The following is an 18222-nucleotide window of genomic DNA, read 5'->3' as shown; positions in this document are numbered from 1 at the left end:
AAAGCACAGAGGTTTGAGAGCCAGCCCACATGTCGGTATAGATAGACTGACAGGTCGGAAAAGGAAGATACAAGACAGGACGGGAGTGAAGAGGGTGGGGTGAAGCGATGGAGCAATTGGAGGAAGGGGTGCAGTGCCTCTGCTCCTTGCCCTCCACTGTGTCAGGAAATGTCAGGGTGTGTTGGAGGTGGAATGGTAATGGCTGCTGTGGGCAGGCCTGATTGACACCCAGAAAGGCCAGGCCACTGAGAGGGGGGTAGGAAAGTGACAGCTGGTCCAGGTGAGGGGAGGTTAGGAGAGAGAAGGAAAAGGTAGGTGGTGGATAGAGAGGGAGGAGAGGGAGCAGCCGTAAGATGTGGAAATGGAGTGGAAGAGGAGTGGTGGAACTATAGAGTGTGCCTTTATCCTCAGCTGGCCTTGTGTAGGAAGACATTGTTGAATTATGAATAGCAGACTGAAAGGTAAATAAGAAAACCAGAGTTACGCGACCGGTAGCCATATTCAAAGCTTAACATGCTCACCAGGAAGACTAGCCTCTCTGGTGAGCATGGTGTTATTTCTTCTGTATATGTGTCAAAAGGCTAGAAGGACAGAGGAGCCACTGTGCTGCTCACGATGGCTCAGGCTTTGTTCATCTAAAGAAATATTCACAAAAGTGTCCTGCAAGCTCAGTGGTGTTAAGGTGTTAGTACGCTCAAGAGAAATTAGTTTATGCAACGTGTCTGAAGTGTTTGTAACTGTTTAAAGGGTTAAAAGCAGCCCATTGCAGATCTGCGCTACCATTTTGCACTCAGCACTGGTGCTACAGAGGTTGAACGTTTTGTAGCGCAGCACGAGTACAAAACATGTTGCCTTCTCTCAAAACAACCACAGGTCGTGCAGTTCATCACTTAACAGGCTTGTGACTGGCAAAGGACATGAATGTTGCATGCAGGCCAACATCCAGCAGGAAACGTGTTCAGGCAAATGTTTTCTTTATTCGCCCATAATGGTACATTGCAGGGAAATAACACGTCTTGTAACAGTTCAAATGAGCAGCATGAATAATTATTAGTGATTTATACAGACAAATATGGGAGTTGGTGTAGCAAATAAAAACTATAATCCAAAAGATATCTTTGTTTTTCCACAAACTGCAACAGATTGGCCACATCTAAGGCGTGTGAGCAGACATCACTTAAGAAAGGACTCATCTTTTAGGGGGACGTCTCCTCGAGTCTTCTGTGGAGCCTCCCTGCCCCAGCAACAGAGCAGAGCTGCTGTCCCTCACTTCCTTTAATACGTTTAATTTACTTTCCGTTAGTTGTAATTATGTCTTTTTTATCAATTCTTCATTCAGTTAAATTCTGTGATAGACATGCATGCATTACATCCTGTGAGCAGCAGCAGAAGTATAGAATCGAGTTGCTAAAACAAACAAAAAAAGCCTTTGTTACACAAAATTGGTGTTCGATTGTGGGGGGGAAAGCAGCTCTTGTTCGTGCCTCGGCCGCTGCACTGAATGCACCGCATGACGGACAGAAGTCACACAACCAGAATTTCCATTATCCAGTAATTAACTTTTTTTTTTTTTTTTTACTGGGAAGAGCTGTTCTCTCTGATGTCCACGCTATCTTCTGCTGGTTTGGTGAATGAAGGGTTTAGTTCAGCCCTCTGGGGTTAGTTGTGATTGTTGGATAGATGAACCAAGAATGTTTTGGTCAGTTTTGTTTAGTTTCGTTTTGAATTAAATGTGTTTTGTGATGAAAATGAATATTTCTGTGAATGGAGTCCGGTGGCTTTGTAGCAGTTGTTTCTGGTTACAGATCCTAATCACATATAACAATCTGAGTCTGTCAGTGGCAAAAACAAACACTTTTAGTGGACATGCATTGATGGTGTCAACATGCCCAGAGGGATTATGTTGCCGGGCTGCAGTGCTCTCATTCAATACTGAACCAGTATGAAAAATTGTTGTCCCCACTGGACACAAAACATGGGAAAATAAGGTCCATGAACAGAATATTTGAAACAAAATCCTCCCGTTCCTCTGGGAAAAGACGCGATTGTGTGAAACTGCTGCCTCACCTGCACTTACCACCTGGTCCTGGTCGTTTCAGAAAAGTCAAAAATGATCAGATGCAGTCCCCCAGGTGCTACATCAGAAAAGTGTCGGGAGAGGGGCTCCAGTACACAGTCTGCAGTTTCAGGTTAACTGGGACCTGAGTGGGATTTCTTTAAGTAAGTCTTAGTCAAATTTATAAAGTTACCACCTGCAGTGTGGCGAATTCCCTATGAGCTGCTTTATTTTGGCACAGTTCATTATTTATCCTTCACTTGATTGTTCTACCGCCATCGAATAGAAGGTTTTTTATTATGTTTTTTCAGGGAACTATGCAGGGAACACACTAATTGGACCCAGTGAAAATTGAAAAGCAGGTCATCATTGCTAGTTTAGAAGGGAAACAATCAACATTTGTCTGACATTAGTTGCCATCGTCTCACATTGGCCAGCAGTATATTAATGAAAGTCCAGAATAGCGTCCTGTTTTCTACATGGGAAATCACAGCTGCAGTAATGACAAGTTGTAATAGTGTTTTAGGAGATGACAGGGATGACACACAACAGAGGTATCTTACTTGCCCCTCAGACTCGCAGACACCTTCATTAGTGTTGCGGGGGCAGAGTGGTAGCTCATTAGTAAAGCAGGCACGACGGCAACTGTGTGTGTGTGCGCATGTGTGTACCTGAATGCACATGTATGTTTACATGGAAACCCTCCTCACCCTGTTTCTAAAAGGCTCCTGTGGTGAGACACACACATTTTGTCCAAGTCGTTGACCCCAGACAGCCGGGTCCTGACCTCGCTCTGATTAAACCAGCCACATTATTATTGTAATCTTCGTCAGTCATAAGAGTTATTCCTCCTTCCGCCACAGCTGTGAGCTCCCCGGCGAGCTCACGTGGGCGCTCGTTTTTCACATCTGTGTGCTTTTATCTGCGTTTAGAAATCCATGTGTTATCTGCCTCTCAAGTGCACGTGTTTGCGCCTCCTATCACTGTGTGTGCAGTGAGCGTCCATGTTTGTTTTGCTTCCACTCCAGTGCTCTGCCCTTACACTGTTCTGGTGAAGCTGCAGCCATTTGACATGAGCTAATGGCTCTCTAACCAGTGGCTATGATGGCTCCAAGTTGTTATAATACCTGCAGAAATGTTAGAAGGGAAGTAGTGCTGTGATCTTTTTTTAGTCTCCTCGCTCTAATGGATGATGACGATAATGCAGGCAGAGCTGGTATTTTATGTGTTTTGTTTATTATGGTATATAACAGACACTTTTAACCATGCTGTGTTGCAATGCCATACTGCCACCTAGTGGTGGAGTTGTGACTCAGTGGCTTTGCGATGCTGCATTTGTTGTGTACCATGCTGAAGTGTTTCTCTTAGTCCCTCGCTTTCCTCTTTCTCATTACAGACGGTCTCGCTGAACAAGCACCTGAGTTCTCTCATGCCGGGTCTGAGCGCGAAGGTCTTCAGGACGTACAACGCCTCCATCACCTTACAGCAGCAGCTCAAAGAGCTCACAAACAGTAAGTGGCTCACACTCACTATCCTATAAAGCAGTCTAATGTTTCATAAATCACTTTTACTGGCAGCAGCTGGACACGTACCAGTCGCTTCGATACTGGCGCCTTTTATCAGTCTGGCTCTTATCATTGGCTGCTTGTGCCATGATAAAACTTTTTTTTTTATTTTTAGCTCACTTGATTCAAGATACCCTGACATCAGCCAGCTTCTGCAGTCACGGCAGGTGCACATTACCACTGTACCCAGTGCTGTGCACCTCTTCCTCGCTCTTATCTCCGTCCCATTGGTTGCCTCTGCCATAGTTTCTCATTCAGAGATAGAAGTGTCACACTCTCCTCTCATTCCTGAATTGCCACTGAGAGGAAATCTGCTGGTTGACATTTGGCTCGACTGGGTGCGATGTGGTGTGATGGTGGGTGGGCAATAACAACATGAGGGACCCCAGAATGGTTTTATCTTTCACGTCTGTGCATAATTGTGGTTATATGTGTGTTCTCAGTTGGATTTTCCTGTTAAAATACAAATGACTGTTCTGTCGCCCTCCGAAGAGTTTGACAGTACGGCAGAGAAACTGCTGTCCTACAACAGGGCCAACAGAGCAGTTGCTATTCTGTGTAACCACCAGCGGGCACCGCCAAAGACCTTTAATCAGTCTATGGCCAACCTCCAGGCCAAGGTAAGGACCGCTTGGACACAGTCATTCTTCACACCAACACAATGCAGGAGCAGGGACAATAATGTGCGGCTGTCACAGTTTATTGAGAGAAGGCCAGCAGAAAATTCAAGAGACTTTGAATTGTTGTAACTTTTCCAGTCCAGTAATCCACATGTAAAAACACGCCTATGTCCTCAACCCAGATTGACGCTCGAAAGGAGCAGCTGGCGCAAGCAAAGATGGAGCTGAAGCAGGCCAAGAAGGAGACCAAGACCAAAGGCAGCTCCGACCCCAAGCTGCACATGTAAGAGTAACAAGCCAAAACCCAGCAAGCTCTGGACATCAAACAACCAAAAGTGATTGACAGCAGTCTCAAAATACAAACACGTCTTCTGTGCAGAGTGAATCAAAAGGTGCACACACAGACCTGTAGGAAGGTAACTGCAAACATTACCAGTAACTGCCTCACTGTGAATAATGAGCCGTGGGCTAATGCTGTAGGAAATGTTAGATCTTGAACATGAAATCGCAGAAGGTGTGATGATAATCGTGCTGTTCATTCGTCTTTGTGTTTAGAGCCAAAAGGCGATTACAGACACTGTTATCTGTATTACAGCGCGGTCAGACATCCACATCTGGACTCCTGCTTCTGTGTGTACACTCTGCATTGCTTTTAATTCCTGATTGAGAAGTTAATCCTTGGATTATGTAGTATTGAGCAGCACAGAGAAGAAAAACATTTGGCTCTGCTAGACATCAGATGCTGTTAGTGACAACAGCCAGGACTCAAATCCACACACTGACATAAGCTGCTGTCTGTCTCCCCGAGACTTTCACTCGTTTACAGCATTGAATGATTGATTTTTTGTAGACGGTGGTTTTCTGCAGGTGGGACATTTTCTCCCCTTTTTCTAGTTATTTGGCGTCCTCTGGTGATGAAAGCTACACACTGACGGAAACACACTCCTTTTTGCCCGACCACAATGTGGAAAGAATGCACATAGAAAGATCAGGAGTCTTATTTCAACCCTGTTTCTGCCAGAGGTGTCTGACTGTGGCGCCTGCCTTCGTGTAAACATATTTTCTGTCAGGCTGGTGAAGCGAAAGAAGGCGGCAGTGATTCGCTGTGAGGAGCAGCTACTTAAGATGGAGGTCCAGGCGACTGACAGAGAGGAAAACAAACAGATTGCACTGGGTACCTCCAAGCTCAACTACCTGGACCCGCGCATTAGCGTGGCTTGGTGAGTGACTATTAATGCTGTGAACAAATTTGTTGCCTTGGCGAAAACACTTTTACATCCTCTGCCTAAATTCATGAATGTGCTTGCCTACGTGTGAGCACACAGATGTTGAACTACCTGCACCACCTCCATCTGGGGCCTGTAGCCAGTTTTATTAGTCAGCCTGCTCATTGTGAGTTTAGTTTGGGATTTTCAGCATTGTGAAGCTGGTGTTTATCATCATAGTAACCCGAGTCACAGGCTCGACCAGGCAGGCTCAGCTCAGATTGAAGTATTGCATTCACAGTACTAACAGATTAAAACAGTGAGATTACAGGTCGTTAGACTCACTTTAACACTTTTTTTTTTGGTTTATTTGCTTTTATTCCTATCATTTCTGCTGCTTGTATTCTTGCAGCGTGTTCATGGTCTCCATGTGGACACCTTTGCTTGTTTTTAAAAGAAAGAAATGAGACCTGTTGAAAGATTAACTGCTGGGTTAACCTTGATATTTATTCTGCAGTCTGTGCTTAACAATCTGTTCCTGTGTGTTCAGGTGTAAGAACATGGAGGTACATGTAGAAAAAATCTACAATAAGACCCAAAGGGACAAGTTCGCCTGGGCCATCGACATGACGGAGGCAGACTTTGAGTTTTAACTTTAAACTCCAGTCTCATCAGCTGACACTGAGATGCAGCTAAGGAACTGTTCACTTTCTAATACATACAGCTCTTCACATTGCATTTCTGATGTTCATGGATTACTGACGTACTTCATTAGATCATGTGACATGTTTTGTTTGCCGCTGTTCATTTCTGTTTCATGCTCCTGGCACTTTATTTTGAAGATCACTGTGGGTTAGTTGTTTTGTTTGTTCATTTTGCACTTGCATTAATTTGAATAAAGTTTCTTTCTATGCAGTGAAGTGACAAAGACGTGGTTACAATCTGTGTAAGTGCTACTTTTGACTACGCGTTGTTGTAAATACCTCTAATTCCATACTCACTAAATGCTAGTCAAAAATATTTTATCGACCATAATAAAAGATATATTTCTAATTCCTCGGCTTAGGAATACTAAAGTGGAATTTCACTACATGTAAACAATATAGACCAAAAAACATGCAACACTGAGACGTTCCAGATAATTTACATTATAAAATACAAGTGTAGCTTGAAAAAATAAATGCAGAAAAACACTGGGCACCTCATAGTTAATTCTACTTTTAGAAATTCACTCAGCACCTAACCTAGTATTTCTTATGTAACACATGACAAACAGCATTGTATTAAATAGCTTTAATAGAGGAAAATTAGAATTGGAATGCATCCCACAGCTTGGTAGTATCAGTGCTGTTTGAAGAACACTGCAGGCTTCAGATGTTCACTGTGCCCATTTCCCACATTGGTAGGAATGGAGGTTGTACTGGCCTGTTCGCCTGCGGGTTGTACTGCCCAGAACAGGTTCGGGCCATACTGTCCCCCTCTCCTCGTGGGATTTAATTAATTGTATCTGATGGCAGCGAAATAACCACCAGGTCTGCGCACAAGTCCATAAGTTGCATTCCTGCACGTATTAGGTTCTGAAGGGCATATCACACTATTCTAGCTTACAAATAACGTTCAACTTTTCAAGTCATGACACAACTGGAACCGTTTATCACAATGTTCGATAATATAAAAAAGCATTTCACACTACAACACACCAAATCAATACAAGTCATTTTCAGAATGACAAAAAGTCTGCTGCTCCTGAATATAGGACCGACTTCACTCAGTGTAGCTGAGGAACCTGCGGACAGATAAAACACACGGTCCATGATGGCGGAAACTGGTTCAAAGACAACAGGTGATTTCATTCAGAAAGAGGTGAGCATACATTTTGACACATTTACATGTGCAGGATTAGCACCAAGTGCTTCAATTGGCAACAGACCAGATATCTATCTACATATATTTGTGTGTGTGTGTGTGTATTAAAGCTGCAGTAAGTAACTTGTATAAAAGTTTTTTTTTGTCATATTTGCTAAAACTGTCCCTATGTCCAGACAGCAGTACATGAAACATGTAATCTGTGGAAAAAAAACGGCTCCATTGATCCCACCTACTGCTCCTACTGCCGTTTGCAAGAATCCACTGTGCCCGACACAAAACAGCCAATCAGAGCCAGAGGAGCGTCAGAGGGAGTGTCTGACATCTATCAATCACTACTCACACATGCTGTGAACCGCCCCCTCCCTCTGCTCATGCTGCCAGCTGCCACTCAGTCAAACAGCGCTGTGAGCGGCGTCAGGAGGCTAGTGAAAGCTATGGCGGAGCAACAGCCAATCACAAAGCAGAAACTGCCCATACTGCCGCCGCCAACAACAGCATATATGGCAAAGACAACAAATAACAAGCTATTATGGTGATTGTTATAGTAACACTCTGCAGCACGTGCGGTATGTTAGCGACTGTGATGTAGTGGCTGGGCAGAGTTTGCTTGTTTCCGATGCTAAGGCTAACGTTACTGGTTGTCACGGCAGCTGCTGCAGGGAGGAGGGGCTTGGAGGCGGGGCATGAGTGCAGCGGAGAGGGAGGGAGACTGACGTGGAACTGGTGTTGGTTCAAATTTTCAGGCTAAATCTGCTCTCTTCTCCATCTTACCTATTGCAGCTTTAAGAATATATGAAAATACACTGGTTTATACTGGTCCACCACTTCCTTCTTACCTTCATTATGAGCCTTGACCCTCTTTAGCCTTTTCCGGTGTTGCCTCAATCTCTTCAACACCAGCCTGGGTCATCAGATCAGCAATGTTCTTCTCCAAGTCATCGATGCGTGTGCTCATCTCATCGAGTGGAGAATCCATTAAGGAACATAATTCACAAATTTACTCTTTAATAATGATAATAACAAGCTTTACTTGTATAGCACCTTTCATACAGGAATTGCAGCTCAAGGTGCTTCACTACGAAATGATGTGTGAGTCAGTCTTAGTCTATATTTTGATTATGAAAGGAAACTGGAGAGTGTGTGAAACAGATGAGGATGTAAGAACTCTACAGTGAGACCTCAGTCTAGTATTAGATTAAAATTCTTCACCTTAATGCATTAATCAATGAAAAGTGGATTGCTGGCATTTTAAAGCACTGGTTAGGATATTCCTCCCGATGATCTGGTCTGACATGGTCTGGAACTTGTCCTGCATCTGCTGCAGCAGAGTCTGGACCTGTGAGACAAACAGCACAGATACTGTCACTGAAACAGCTGAGCCACAAATCAATGAATCCACTGATCAAAGTGGGTTCACTGAGGATGGCGGCCATACATCAAAACTACCAGTTTAATCTGAAGAGGACGTCAGGAGATAGTAGATGGTGAACAGACTGTATTTATATGGTGCTTTTCTACTCAACCAGCCACTCAAAGTGCTTTACACACATACCACCATAACCCACACACTGATGGAGTTCAGTATCTTCCCCAAGGGGACTTCGACATGCAGACCACCAAACTTCTCTATCACAAAACCACAGCCATCCATAGTAACACACACACCCCATAATCCCACCATAAATGCACTATTCCAGACTAACAATGCTCTTGAATCATGAGCCCTCCCACTCTGATGCACCATGCCTGTCTACTTTTTGAATTACATAAAAAAAAATGCACCTGCTGATAACAAAACTATCTTTAATGTAAGTTTTCTTGACATCAATGTAAACTCAGTAACCACGAGAGATAATTATTTAATTCACTATGAAAAGCACGTGTGTTGAACCGTGAACGCACCATGAATTCATTCTGCTCTGTACTGATGCATTGTCTGTCTGCCTATCACATCACGTGACAGTGGTTTCCAAAGTGATGCCTTTGACCCCAACTTTAATTTCACCAAACGGACTGTTCACATGCTAAAGACTGAGGTCACGAGGGGCCTTCCTCTGAGGAGGCACGAGGATAAAATGAAAGTGAATTAAACATGTAAATATGAACATATACAACTGGGGGCCTTGACAGGAGGGAGTTTTTACAGGCTTTACTCGACAGTTTCAGTGAAAACAAAAGTGTATAGAAAAAAAATAAGATCGTAGGAAAAATAAATAAAACTAGCACAGATGATTTTAACGCTCACGCTCATCTCCATGACAACACAGAAACATTACCTCGCCTGTGTTTGTATTTAATAGATGAGAAGCAGATTTGCACAATGAAACTGCACGTGATTCAAAACAATGACAGCTGACAGTAGAACAGTCACTATCAGAACACGTATCTCTACATAACTGACGTTACACAGCAGCATAACTTGTATTTATGTAACGCTATGCGGGTTACTCGGTTGTGATTTGGTGATGTCATTTACGGACCAACTGACCATTACATAACGTGATGAAGCTAAACACAAGTCAGGACGTTCTGGCTTCACCAGACAGGTTGAACACTTTGAGCACATGAACCTACATTAATACGCAAACAAATAACTAGCATGAAATGCTAACGATACGCTATACTCTGGCTAAGCATTGCTCGCTAACTTATAGCTTGCCTCGTTAGCATTCTTATTGCCTTTTGCTAGCTAGGCTAACGCTAGCTAGCTCGATCACGACTCACCACATTGGTAAGGTCCTGCACCGACTTAGGGTCCGTCTCGGCCATGTTGTAGAGTAAATGATTATCAGTGCCTAAACAGTACTAAAATTCAGAGAGCTACCAACCGATTATTTTACTATCAGGTTTGCAACTGTTCGAAATAGATAGCAGTCCCTCACACCACCCTCCGCACAGTCAGCTGTTCCACAACACAAAAACTCTCGCGACAGCTGCGTCACGGCGCTAAGACTTGTGGAACTTTGAGTTTTGAGTGGAGAGCATGTACAGTAGGCTGCTTAGTAGTTTTGTTTACCTCCTCCTCCCCCACGAAGACCCCGTCATTCAAAGCATTTGTCCATTAGAGCCAGCCTGCGTCCCATTAAATGCCCCAGCGACCCACACGTTTAACAGGGGGAGTTCGGTGCGTCTGAAAATGATGCAGAACCTGGATGTGTGCGTGTATTTGTGCGCGCGTGTGTAAGTGTGCGTGCCTGCCTGCGCGTGCACTCCTCTCCTCCTCTTGAGAACGAGTTCGGATCTGAAAGTTGGAATGGCCCGCGAGCGAGGTGTGCTGTGACGCCGGGACAGCTCTGCGGGTCGGTGTTTGGAAAAGGTGAAAGAAAGTGGATGAAGGTGAGTAAAGTTCTGTCAGACGGCCATAAAATCTGTACCAGCGGCGTCAGAGGGGGGAAACGTGCGCGTTGTGAGCGCGGCTTTTAAAACTAAAATGACCGTTTTGGAACAAAGGCGCAGACTTTCTCAGAGGACCTTTGTTTTGGATACTAGAGAGCTGTTTTGCTCAGAGCGCTGAATTCAACATTACACGCGTTCAGTCTGCTCCGCGCGCTCATATTAATGCGTAACAGCGTAGCCAGACGCTGTAATAGCTGCTCCTCGCTGAGCTGCAGCGCTGTGCTGCGCTCAACTGTAGTTGCCCAGTAGCCCCAAATGATGTGTGAGCGTTCAGACATGTCAGTGACCCAGCCCCAGGAAGCTATGCTTTGCTTACATAACACAGCTCGCTCTGTTACTGGAGGTGTCCCAACACATTCAGGCTCCTGGTGTCTGAAGTTATTCACACCGCGAGGCAGAAGGAAATGGCTTGGGTTGTTAAATCCCTGAGTAATGTTTAACTGTAGCAAACCTGTAAAAAAGACATTTATGGGTTGTGTTTTGCATTCACTTCACATTGTTGATGGTTTAACAATGGAGAGTTTATGTAGTCTTGCATTGTAATACAACCACGATTCCCCAAAATCTGGGATCCCTGTGCTGGGACGCTTTGTCAAACAGAAATACAACAGAATGTGGTAACTTGCTACTCAACTAAAGACAGTGCAAAGACAATATATTTAATGTTTGACCTCAATGGCCTCATTGATTTCTGTTAATATATTCTTATTCTGAACTTGATTCAGCAGCACTTTTCAAACATGTTGGGACAGGAGCAACTAAAGACTGGGAAAGAAGAAGATATTTTCCCTTTATTTGACACAATTTACACACAACATGCAGAGTTAAGGGGGAAACTGCACACGACATGTGTTTTGTGAAAATTTTTCTCCACTTTTGACCCATCCATGGTCAGTCCTTCCTCCGATGGGGGGTGGGCTGCCAGTCGACCGGCGCCCGGGGACCCAATTTCTTCTATCACCATTGGTCAGGTGGTGATCTTCTTGCATGTTTTTAGTGGGGGTATTTTTATGGAGGATACCCCGGGTGAACACAGGTAGAACATGCAAACTCCACATGGAAAGGCCCCCTTTTTTTCCAGGCACTGAAGGCATGGTGGAGGACACGCCACCAGCGCCCACAGCGGGATTCGAACCGACACCTTCTAGCTGTGAGGCGACAGTGTTACCACTTGTCCCACCGTGCCACCTAAAGTGGTGGAATACTCCAAAAACACCTGTTTGGATCATTCCACAGGTAAACAGGCACATTGGTAACAGGTGATCGTATCATGATTGGGTATGAAAGGGGCATCCTGGAAAGGCTCAGTCAATCACAAGCGAGGATGGAGAGAGGTTCACCACTTTGTGAACACATGATTGTATAAAGGAGATTAACAAATGAGCTCAGGAACACCTCACAAAACTATTGGCGGCAAACACAGTTTGTTTGCATATGATTGCATTCTGGTTTTATTTTTCTTTACACTGTGCTCCATCGACTTTGGTGGTCTAATTGATCTTTTTAAAGTGCTCTGCAGAAATGACAGACACACACTGACCTGCTGTATCGATACCGTGAGAACTGGCTGGAATTGCCTCTACCTTTATCTTAGCTCTATCCGTCAGAGCATCTGGGCCTTGGCTGGGATATTGAAGTCTTTATGTCCTTACTTACAGCTGAGTTATGTGAAACAGCACATGTCTAATGAGTAATCAGACCCTGTTCATCCTCTCAATCACTGCTGATGCTCCAAGTGCAGCTGCATCTGCTGCCGTGTTGAAACGGCCTATTATCAGCAGCCCAATCGTGGCGGTGATAAAAGTTATCACCAGACAACCTGTTCGTGAGGTTGTTTATGTTGTTTTGACTTATGCACATCTCACTGAGTTAACCCAGTGTTGACTGCTGTTTAAGCTACACTGAGCGACTTCTCAGCTGACACCTACCGCCAAATATCTATAGAATAATGCATAAGACTTTATTTTTATGCTGCCCCCTGTTTTAGATTTTAGATCTGCCAATGAAAGCATTGTTAAACAGTCACACAGGAACCAATTTTCCGTACTTTTCACTGTTTGCAACATACTGGCTCTTACATCAAGAGTGTCCACACGCCATTTCCTTTCCCGCAGAGTTGTTTATCAGAATCAGAAAATCAGTCTGAAATGTGATGAACCACTCAGTTTGTTCTATGGGGTGCTCAAACAGACTGACACAGGCAGAACAGGCGGTGTTCACTTTGCCATTAAAGAAAGAGAAAATCTCACTTTTTGCTGTACTGTGGGAAGTACAAGGATTTGAGCGAGGGTTTAAGCAATATGTGTCCTGGGTTCAAGATTCTTTATTGTCATGTATTTGTAATGTAACATCGTCACCAGTAATGAAATGTTTTGTGCTTAGTGCCAACTCGACTTCACGGTGCAATATTCAGAATGAAATATATACATATATATAAAAAAGAAAAAAGAATAAGGTATTTACAAGAGTGAATAAAACAGAGGTAGCATAAAAATAGAATAAAAACACCAGAGTAAGGTCTGAAAACTGAATATATGACAAAGCACAAGAGTGTGTGAGTGTGAAATCCATCCATCTCCCCGATCCTTCATGAACCACCTTATCTGTGTGTGGAGAAAAGTCAGCGTGCAGTGTTATCTGCAAAATACGGCGACTGTTGTCATGCAATCAGAGAAAGAAGCACATAGTAAATATCTCTGAATGATCCCATCTTTAAAAGATCGTGCGTGTCTCAAGTCTATTTGTCGTCATCCATTTAGTTTTATTGTAAAAAAAAAAAAAAAAAAGTTGAATTTAACTTTGGTAATAATGTAACTTGAACATTTGTGCCTTATTTGAATTTGAGTTTGAAAGAGATCATTTCTACCATTGTCCCTGTAAAGCTGATGTTACCACCCCTGAAGAATGCCTGCTAACACCTGCCAAAAACACCACTGTTTAAAGGATTAGAGTACACAAGTGTATGAAGTAGCTGAGCAGCAGACTGGACATCTTGTTAATAAAATGTGTTCAGAGTGAGGAAGCTGTAGTGTTAATTACTAATTAAAATAATGTGATTATTCAATCCTTCAATAAAAAGATAACTACCATGCTTCCTCTCTGCCTGTGGGTCCTGAACTTAAAGACAACCAATATGATTGACTGCAATAAAAAGGTTTTCTAATCCGTTTTTCAGCTGGTGAGTTCTGCTTCTGTGATCGGTTGGTGGTGGTAGATTAGTGGAGACAGAGAGGCGGAGCTGTTAGTGTATTTGTTTCTGAAGAGCCTTAGTGACAGCGGCTCTGGCCGTCACCATCTCGGCACTACCTAACTCTGCCTAACTCCAGACTAATCCAAAAATAGGGGGGTGGAGCGGAGGTGGACCGAATGAAGACTGCTTGCTGAAAACTAGCAGCTAGCAGTCACTAAACGTGGTCATGCCCATAATTATGCTTAACTGAAAGCCTTAATTTAATTTAACAAGTGGATTGTACAAAAATTCACCCTGTGCAGTTTTAGCTATAGAGACCAAACCTCTTTTCTTTATCATGCTGTAAACATGTACACATTTATTTCTTAATATGTGTTCTATGGGGATTGACTCGCTTTTGGAGGCAAAGTGGCCGCTTGAGGAGCTGCAGTTTTTGGCACTTCAACATTTATATGTTTACCTGTTGCACCACTTCTATTCACATAACCTTCAGGTGTGACCATCTCTGCCTGAACAGTATGTGTCTGTATGTGCATGTAGTGCATGGACAGCATGTGCATTTGGGCTGCACCGAGGAATTGTTTTTTCATTTTACTTACTAATCAGTCAGTAAGTGAAATAATGTTTTCTGACTTAGAAATGGCTGGCAACCATAACAAAATGCAGGAAAAGGGGAAAAAAGGCACGTTTAACCTGCAAACACTGAGAGACGCGGACTTGTTTACAGTAGCTACAGAAAAAGGTCTGCACTCACATGTAAGTTTAAGAGTCTGTAATGCACTCAGTAGAAAGGTGAAAACATGGTCAAGGACTGAAATCTGTATACTGAGTCGTTGCTGCTGCTGTGCATATTAAAGAATATACTGTGTAAATTCTATTTTCTCTAAATCTGAAGATATGTTAATGTTGGCATAAGCTTGGCCATTAGGCCAGAGCAGCCGTCTTAGTGAGAGAGTATTGTGCAGTCAGCAGGGAGAGTTATTTAAAACAGGCGGAAAACAAACTGGTCCATACACAGCTGAGGCATTTAAGCGTAATCAGCTTAATAAGTGTTACTGCTGTTGGCCTGTTGGGGAATGTTGGTTTCAGACCCTGTTATTGACCTCTGGTTACCTCAGACCTCCATCCACGCTCACTCTACTCAACTCCCAGTATTTTGAAAGTGACTTATCATTTTGTTGCCTCCCAGGTGCAACCTCTAGACCCCCCTGGACACCCCTAAGCCTGTCTTAGAGTGATGGATGCAGAGGTGGTTCCGAAGGAGGAGGACATGGACGGCTCGTGGACACTGCTGTCCTGGCTGGCGTCCTGCCTCATGGTGTTCGGGGGAGCCCTGCCCTATGTGCCACAGTACCAGGAGATCCAGAGGAGCAGCAACAGTGAGGGCTTCTCCACCAGAGTCTGCCTGGTGCTGCTCATCGCCAACATCCTGCGCATCTTCTTCTGGTGAGGAAGACAGGGACATGTCCGAGTATTCATACCTTGAGTTTTCGTATGTCCTCTGGATTTTTTCCATCTGCTTTTTCTTTTTTTGCAATTGGGATGGGACAGGCCATCGACAAAGTCATTCCTCAGATAGAATAAAATGAGATTGATTATATCATGTGAGCCACAAACTGTATACTGAGGCTTAATTCTTGTTTTACACATCATCTTAATGCATGGGCTGCACGGTGGCGCAGCAGGTAGTGCGGGTGCCTCACAGCAAGAAGGTTGCCGGTTCGATCCCCGGGTCAGGCGGGGCCTTTCTGTGTGAAGTTTGCATGTTCTTCCCGTGCATGTGTGGGTTCTCTCCGGGTACTCCGGCTTCCTCCCACAGACCAAAAACATGCTCATTAGGTTAATCGATGACTCTAAATAGGTAGGTGTAGGTGTGAGTGTGAATGTTTGTTTGTCTTTGCATGCGGCCCTGCAATCGGCTGGCGACCGGTTCAGGGTGTACCCCGCCTCTCGCCCATTGTATAGGCGGTATAGATAATGGATGGATGGATCTTAATGCATTATTATTATTAATTTAATTGCGAGTGCCACATGAATTTGTTGTCTGTACTGTGTTTTTAGATTGTGTTCTGTACCTTCTCTCCATCTGGAATGTGATGGGTGCTTTGGTTGCGTCCTTGCAGGATAGGGAAGCAGTTCGAGCTCACCCTGCTGCTCCAGAGCGTGGTGATGATCATCACCATGTTCGCCATGCTCCACCTCTGCTGCGCTGTCCAAAACACCAACCGAGTGAGCACCAAGCAGCACCGGCTTTCAGGTAACCAGCTCTGTACCAAAACAGCCTTGACTTCTGACAGTCATAACTAACAGCAGCTGACAGAACAACACGATCACTGTCATGCTTATATAGTAATTAAAGCTCAGTGTGGTGATATATCCAGCATGCCACTTCTCTGTGTCAGCGTTTTAGATGCCAAGGGCTTCAACTCCTACGTCTTGCCAAAAGAGGGGGCCATTGGAAAAGCTTACATGGCAAGACTGTTTTCAAAATACCTCGTCTCTGACAACCACCGATTAACCTCTAATTTGACATTTATTTGCCTTATTCTTTCCTGAATAGTGACCTAAGGCGCGATATGTCTGACATTAAAACAGATGCAGCGACACACTGGTAATGGTAAAGCCTGAACGGTAATGAAAATAATGGTCATAAGTATTACGATAGGTAAGAAAGTGGAAGGGAAAACGCATTCGTCCTGTGGATATGTGCGCTGACCTGCTGCCACACATAATATCAGTCTTGCGTGTGTGTTTGTGTGTGTGTTGTCTGCAGAGGGAGCGAAGCCATCCAGAATTATTCAAAGGGTCACTCTTTGTTGGAACTGTCTTTCATGCTGATTGTATTTTTTTTCCATAGAGATGCTGGAGTTGATTGCTTCTGAAAACGGGCTGACAGACAGTCAATCTAAGCACAGTTTTTATTAGATCACAGCCTATGGAGTGAAACTGAATGATTGAATATTGTAATACACAGATCATGTAGAGCAGAATGCATTATTAAAGACAGAGATTATGACAAGTGTTTTGGTTTTACGTCGTTTGACCTGCGAGGGGGGAAATAGGAAAGCTGAATGTGTGGCGTATTTGTGTCGCTGTCAGTGACAGTTCTGTCAGAGTGATTTAGAAACCAGAGACTGCATGTGTGTGGACACAAGAGGAAAGATCATCCTTATTACAGGCATCTGTGAGCCGGTGTGTTACTCATCACAAGCCTGTTTTTATTTCAAGGCCCACGCTTCAACTTTTTTATGGGGAACATAACAATTTATGGTGGTGGATTGCGTGTTTTCTCTGAGGGTGAAGCATCTTCATTGGCTTTATATCCATCTGTGCTCAATATTTGTACACGTGTTGCACACACATAGGACACCAAGCCTGCCTGCAAGCCAATGATGCAGCTCAGGATCAAATTTTCTCACACCAAGTTTGTCTTTCGTGACCTATCGGTTGCTAAAGCACAGCATGACCACCCTCTTACATCAAGTCCCCCCTGCTCTCTAAAGGGTGGGCCTGAGGTCTGGTTTCACGTAGCAAGAAGGGAGATGGTGGGGGTCAAGACAGGAATAGATCAGAGCAGCCTTTCGTCCCTTCATCCCTCCAAGTCTTTCCAGCTGATCGAGGTCATCTCTATGTAAAGACGTTTCTTCTCCCAAGATACACATTGGCATGATGTGGACCTAGTTTTGAAGATCTGTCAGGCTGAACTCTTTCTTGACATTTCTCCGCTCCCCTCCCAGCATCCTTCTCTGCTCTTTAGCTTCCTCTTCTTCCACCTTCCTTCACTGTTGTCCTCCTGTCCTGTCTCCCTCTTGTCCTTCTGTTACTCTTTCATCTGCTCCCACCTTTCCTCCTCCCCTAACTCCTCCTTTCAGCTTGGACATCTGAGACTGAAGTCCATGTGCGCCACACCAGGGTCACCCTGTGATCCCACTGCCTGCCTGCCAACACCTGTTCCCCACTCACTGACCTCAATTCCAGTTCCTGAACACACACACACGCACACACACACACACACACACACACACACACACACACACACACACACACACACACACACACACACACACACACACACACACACACTGAGAGATACTGTGAAATGGAGCATTGCTTGTCACTTGATGAATCTGATTCGTACATGTTGCACAGGTGTACAGGTGTTTCCTGTGTTTTAGTGACACATGTCTTCTGATTTTGCTCTTTATATCACTGAAGGGTCTCCAGTGTGCTGCAGGCAAAAATCTGGCGTGCTGTTTGGATTCATGTGGGCTCCAGCCAAGCTTTTTCTGCTAAGCACAGCTGCTTGTAGTAATGCTAAATG

At 44.2% G+C, this 18222-nt stretch overlaps 3 protein-coding genes across 3 annotated transcripts in view; 2 read left to right on the top strand and 1 right to left on the bottom strand.

The window, feature by feature from the left end:
* LOC139338153 (DNA topoisomerase I, mitochondrial) overlaps positions 1-6355 on the top strand; it is a 33091-nt gene extending 26736 nt beyond the window's left edge. The window contains exons 15-19 of the mRNA XM_070973100.1: positions 3453-3567; positions 4114-4241; positions 4424-4524; positions 5312-5461; positions 5997-6355. Of these exons, the coding sequence (XP_070829201.1) occupies positions 3453-3567; positions 4114-4241; positions 4424-4524; positions 5312-5461; positions 5997-6099 (597 nt within the window). The 3' untranslated portion in view covers positions 6100-6355. The remainder of the gene's footprint in view (positions 1-3452; positions 3568-4113; positions 4242-4423; positions 4525-5311; positions 5462-5996) is intronic.
* Positions 6356-6724: 369 nt separating this feature from the next.
* Positions 6725-10250, bottom strand: hsbp1b (heat shock factor binding protein 1b). The gene is made up of 4 exons (XM_070973104.1): positions 10040-10250; positions 8585-8651; positions 8152-8278; positions 6725-7232 (listed from the first exon to the last, which is right to left on the bottom strand). The coding sequence occupies exons 1-3, from the start codon at positions 10082-10084 to the stop codon at positions 8157-8159; spliced, it is 234 nt and encodes a 77-aa protein (XP_070829205.1). The 5' UTR covers positions 10085-10250; the 3' UTR covers positions 6725-7232; positions 8152-8156.
* Positions 10251-15138: 4888 nt separating this feature from the next.
* Positions 15139-18222, top strand: part of LOC139337939 (solute carrier family 66 member 2) — a 43414-nt gene continuing 40330 nt past the window's right edge. Inside the window, exons 1-2 of the mRNA XM_070972784.1 lie at positions 15139-15347; positions 16025-16158. Coding sequence (XP_070828885.1) covers positions 15139-15347; positions 16025-16158 — 343 coding nt within the window. The remainder of the gene's footprint in view (positions 15348-16024; positions 16159-18222) is intronic.

This window comes from Chaetodon trifascialis, chromosome 10 (genome assembly GCF_039877785.1).
Source record: "Chaetodon trifascialis isolate fChaTrf1 chromosome 10, fChaTrf1.hap1, whole genome shotgun sequence".
In the NCBI taxonomy this organism is placed as follows: domain Eukaryota; kingdom Metazoa; phylum Chordata; class Actinopteri; order Chaetodontiformes; family Chaetodontidae; genus Chaetodon; species Chaetodon trifascialis.
The sequence above is the reverse complement of the archived record's forward strand: the minus strand, read 5'-3'. Positions and strand labels throughout refer to the sequence as shown.

Bases quoted from the DNA above. Each gene is read 5' to 3' on its own strand.
- hsbp1b (XM_070973104.1), bottom strand. From the start codon at position 10,084: ATGGCCGAGACGGACCCTAAGTCGGTGCAGGACCTTACCAATGTG. The intron at 8,652-10,039 runs GTGAGTCGTGAT...TTTGTCTCACAG, and splicing joins TGCAGGACCTTACCAATGTG to GTCCAGACTCTGCTGCAGCA. The intron at 8,279-8,584 runs ATATCCTAACCA...TGGATTCTCCAC, and splicing joins AGACCAGATCATCGGGAGGA to TCGATGAGATGAGCACACGC.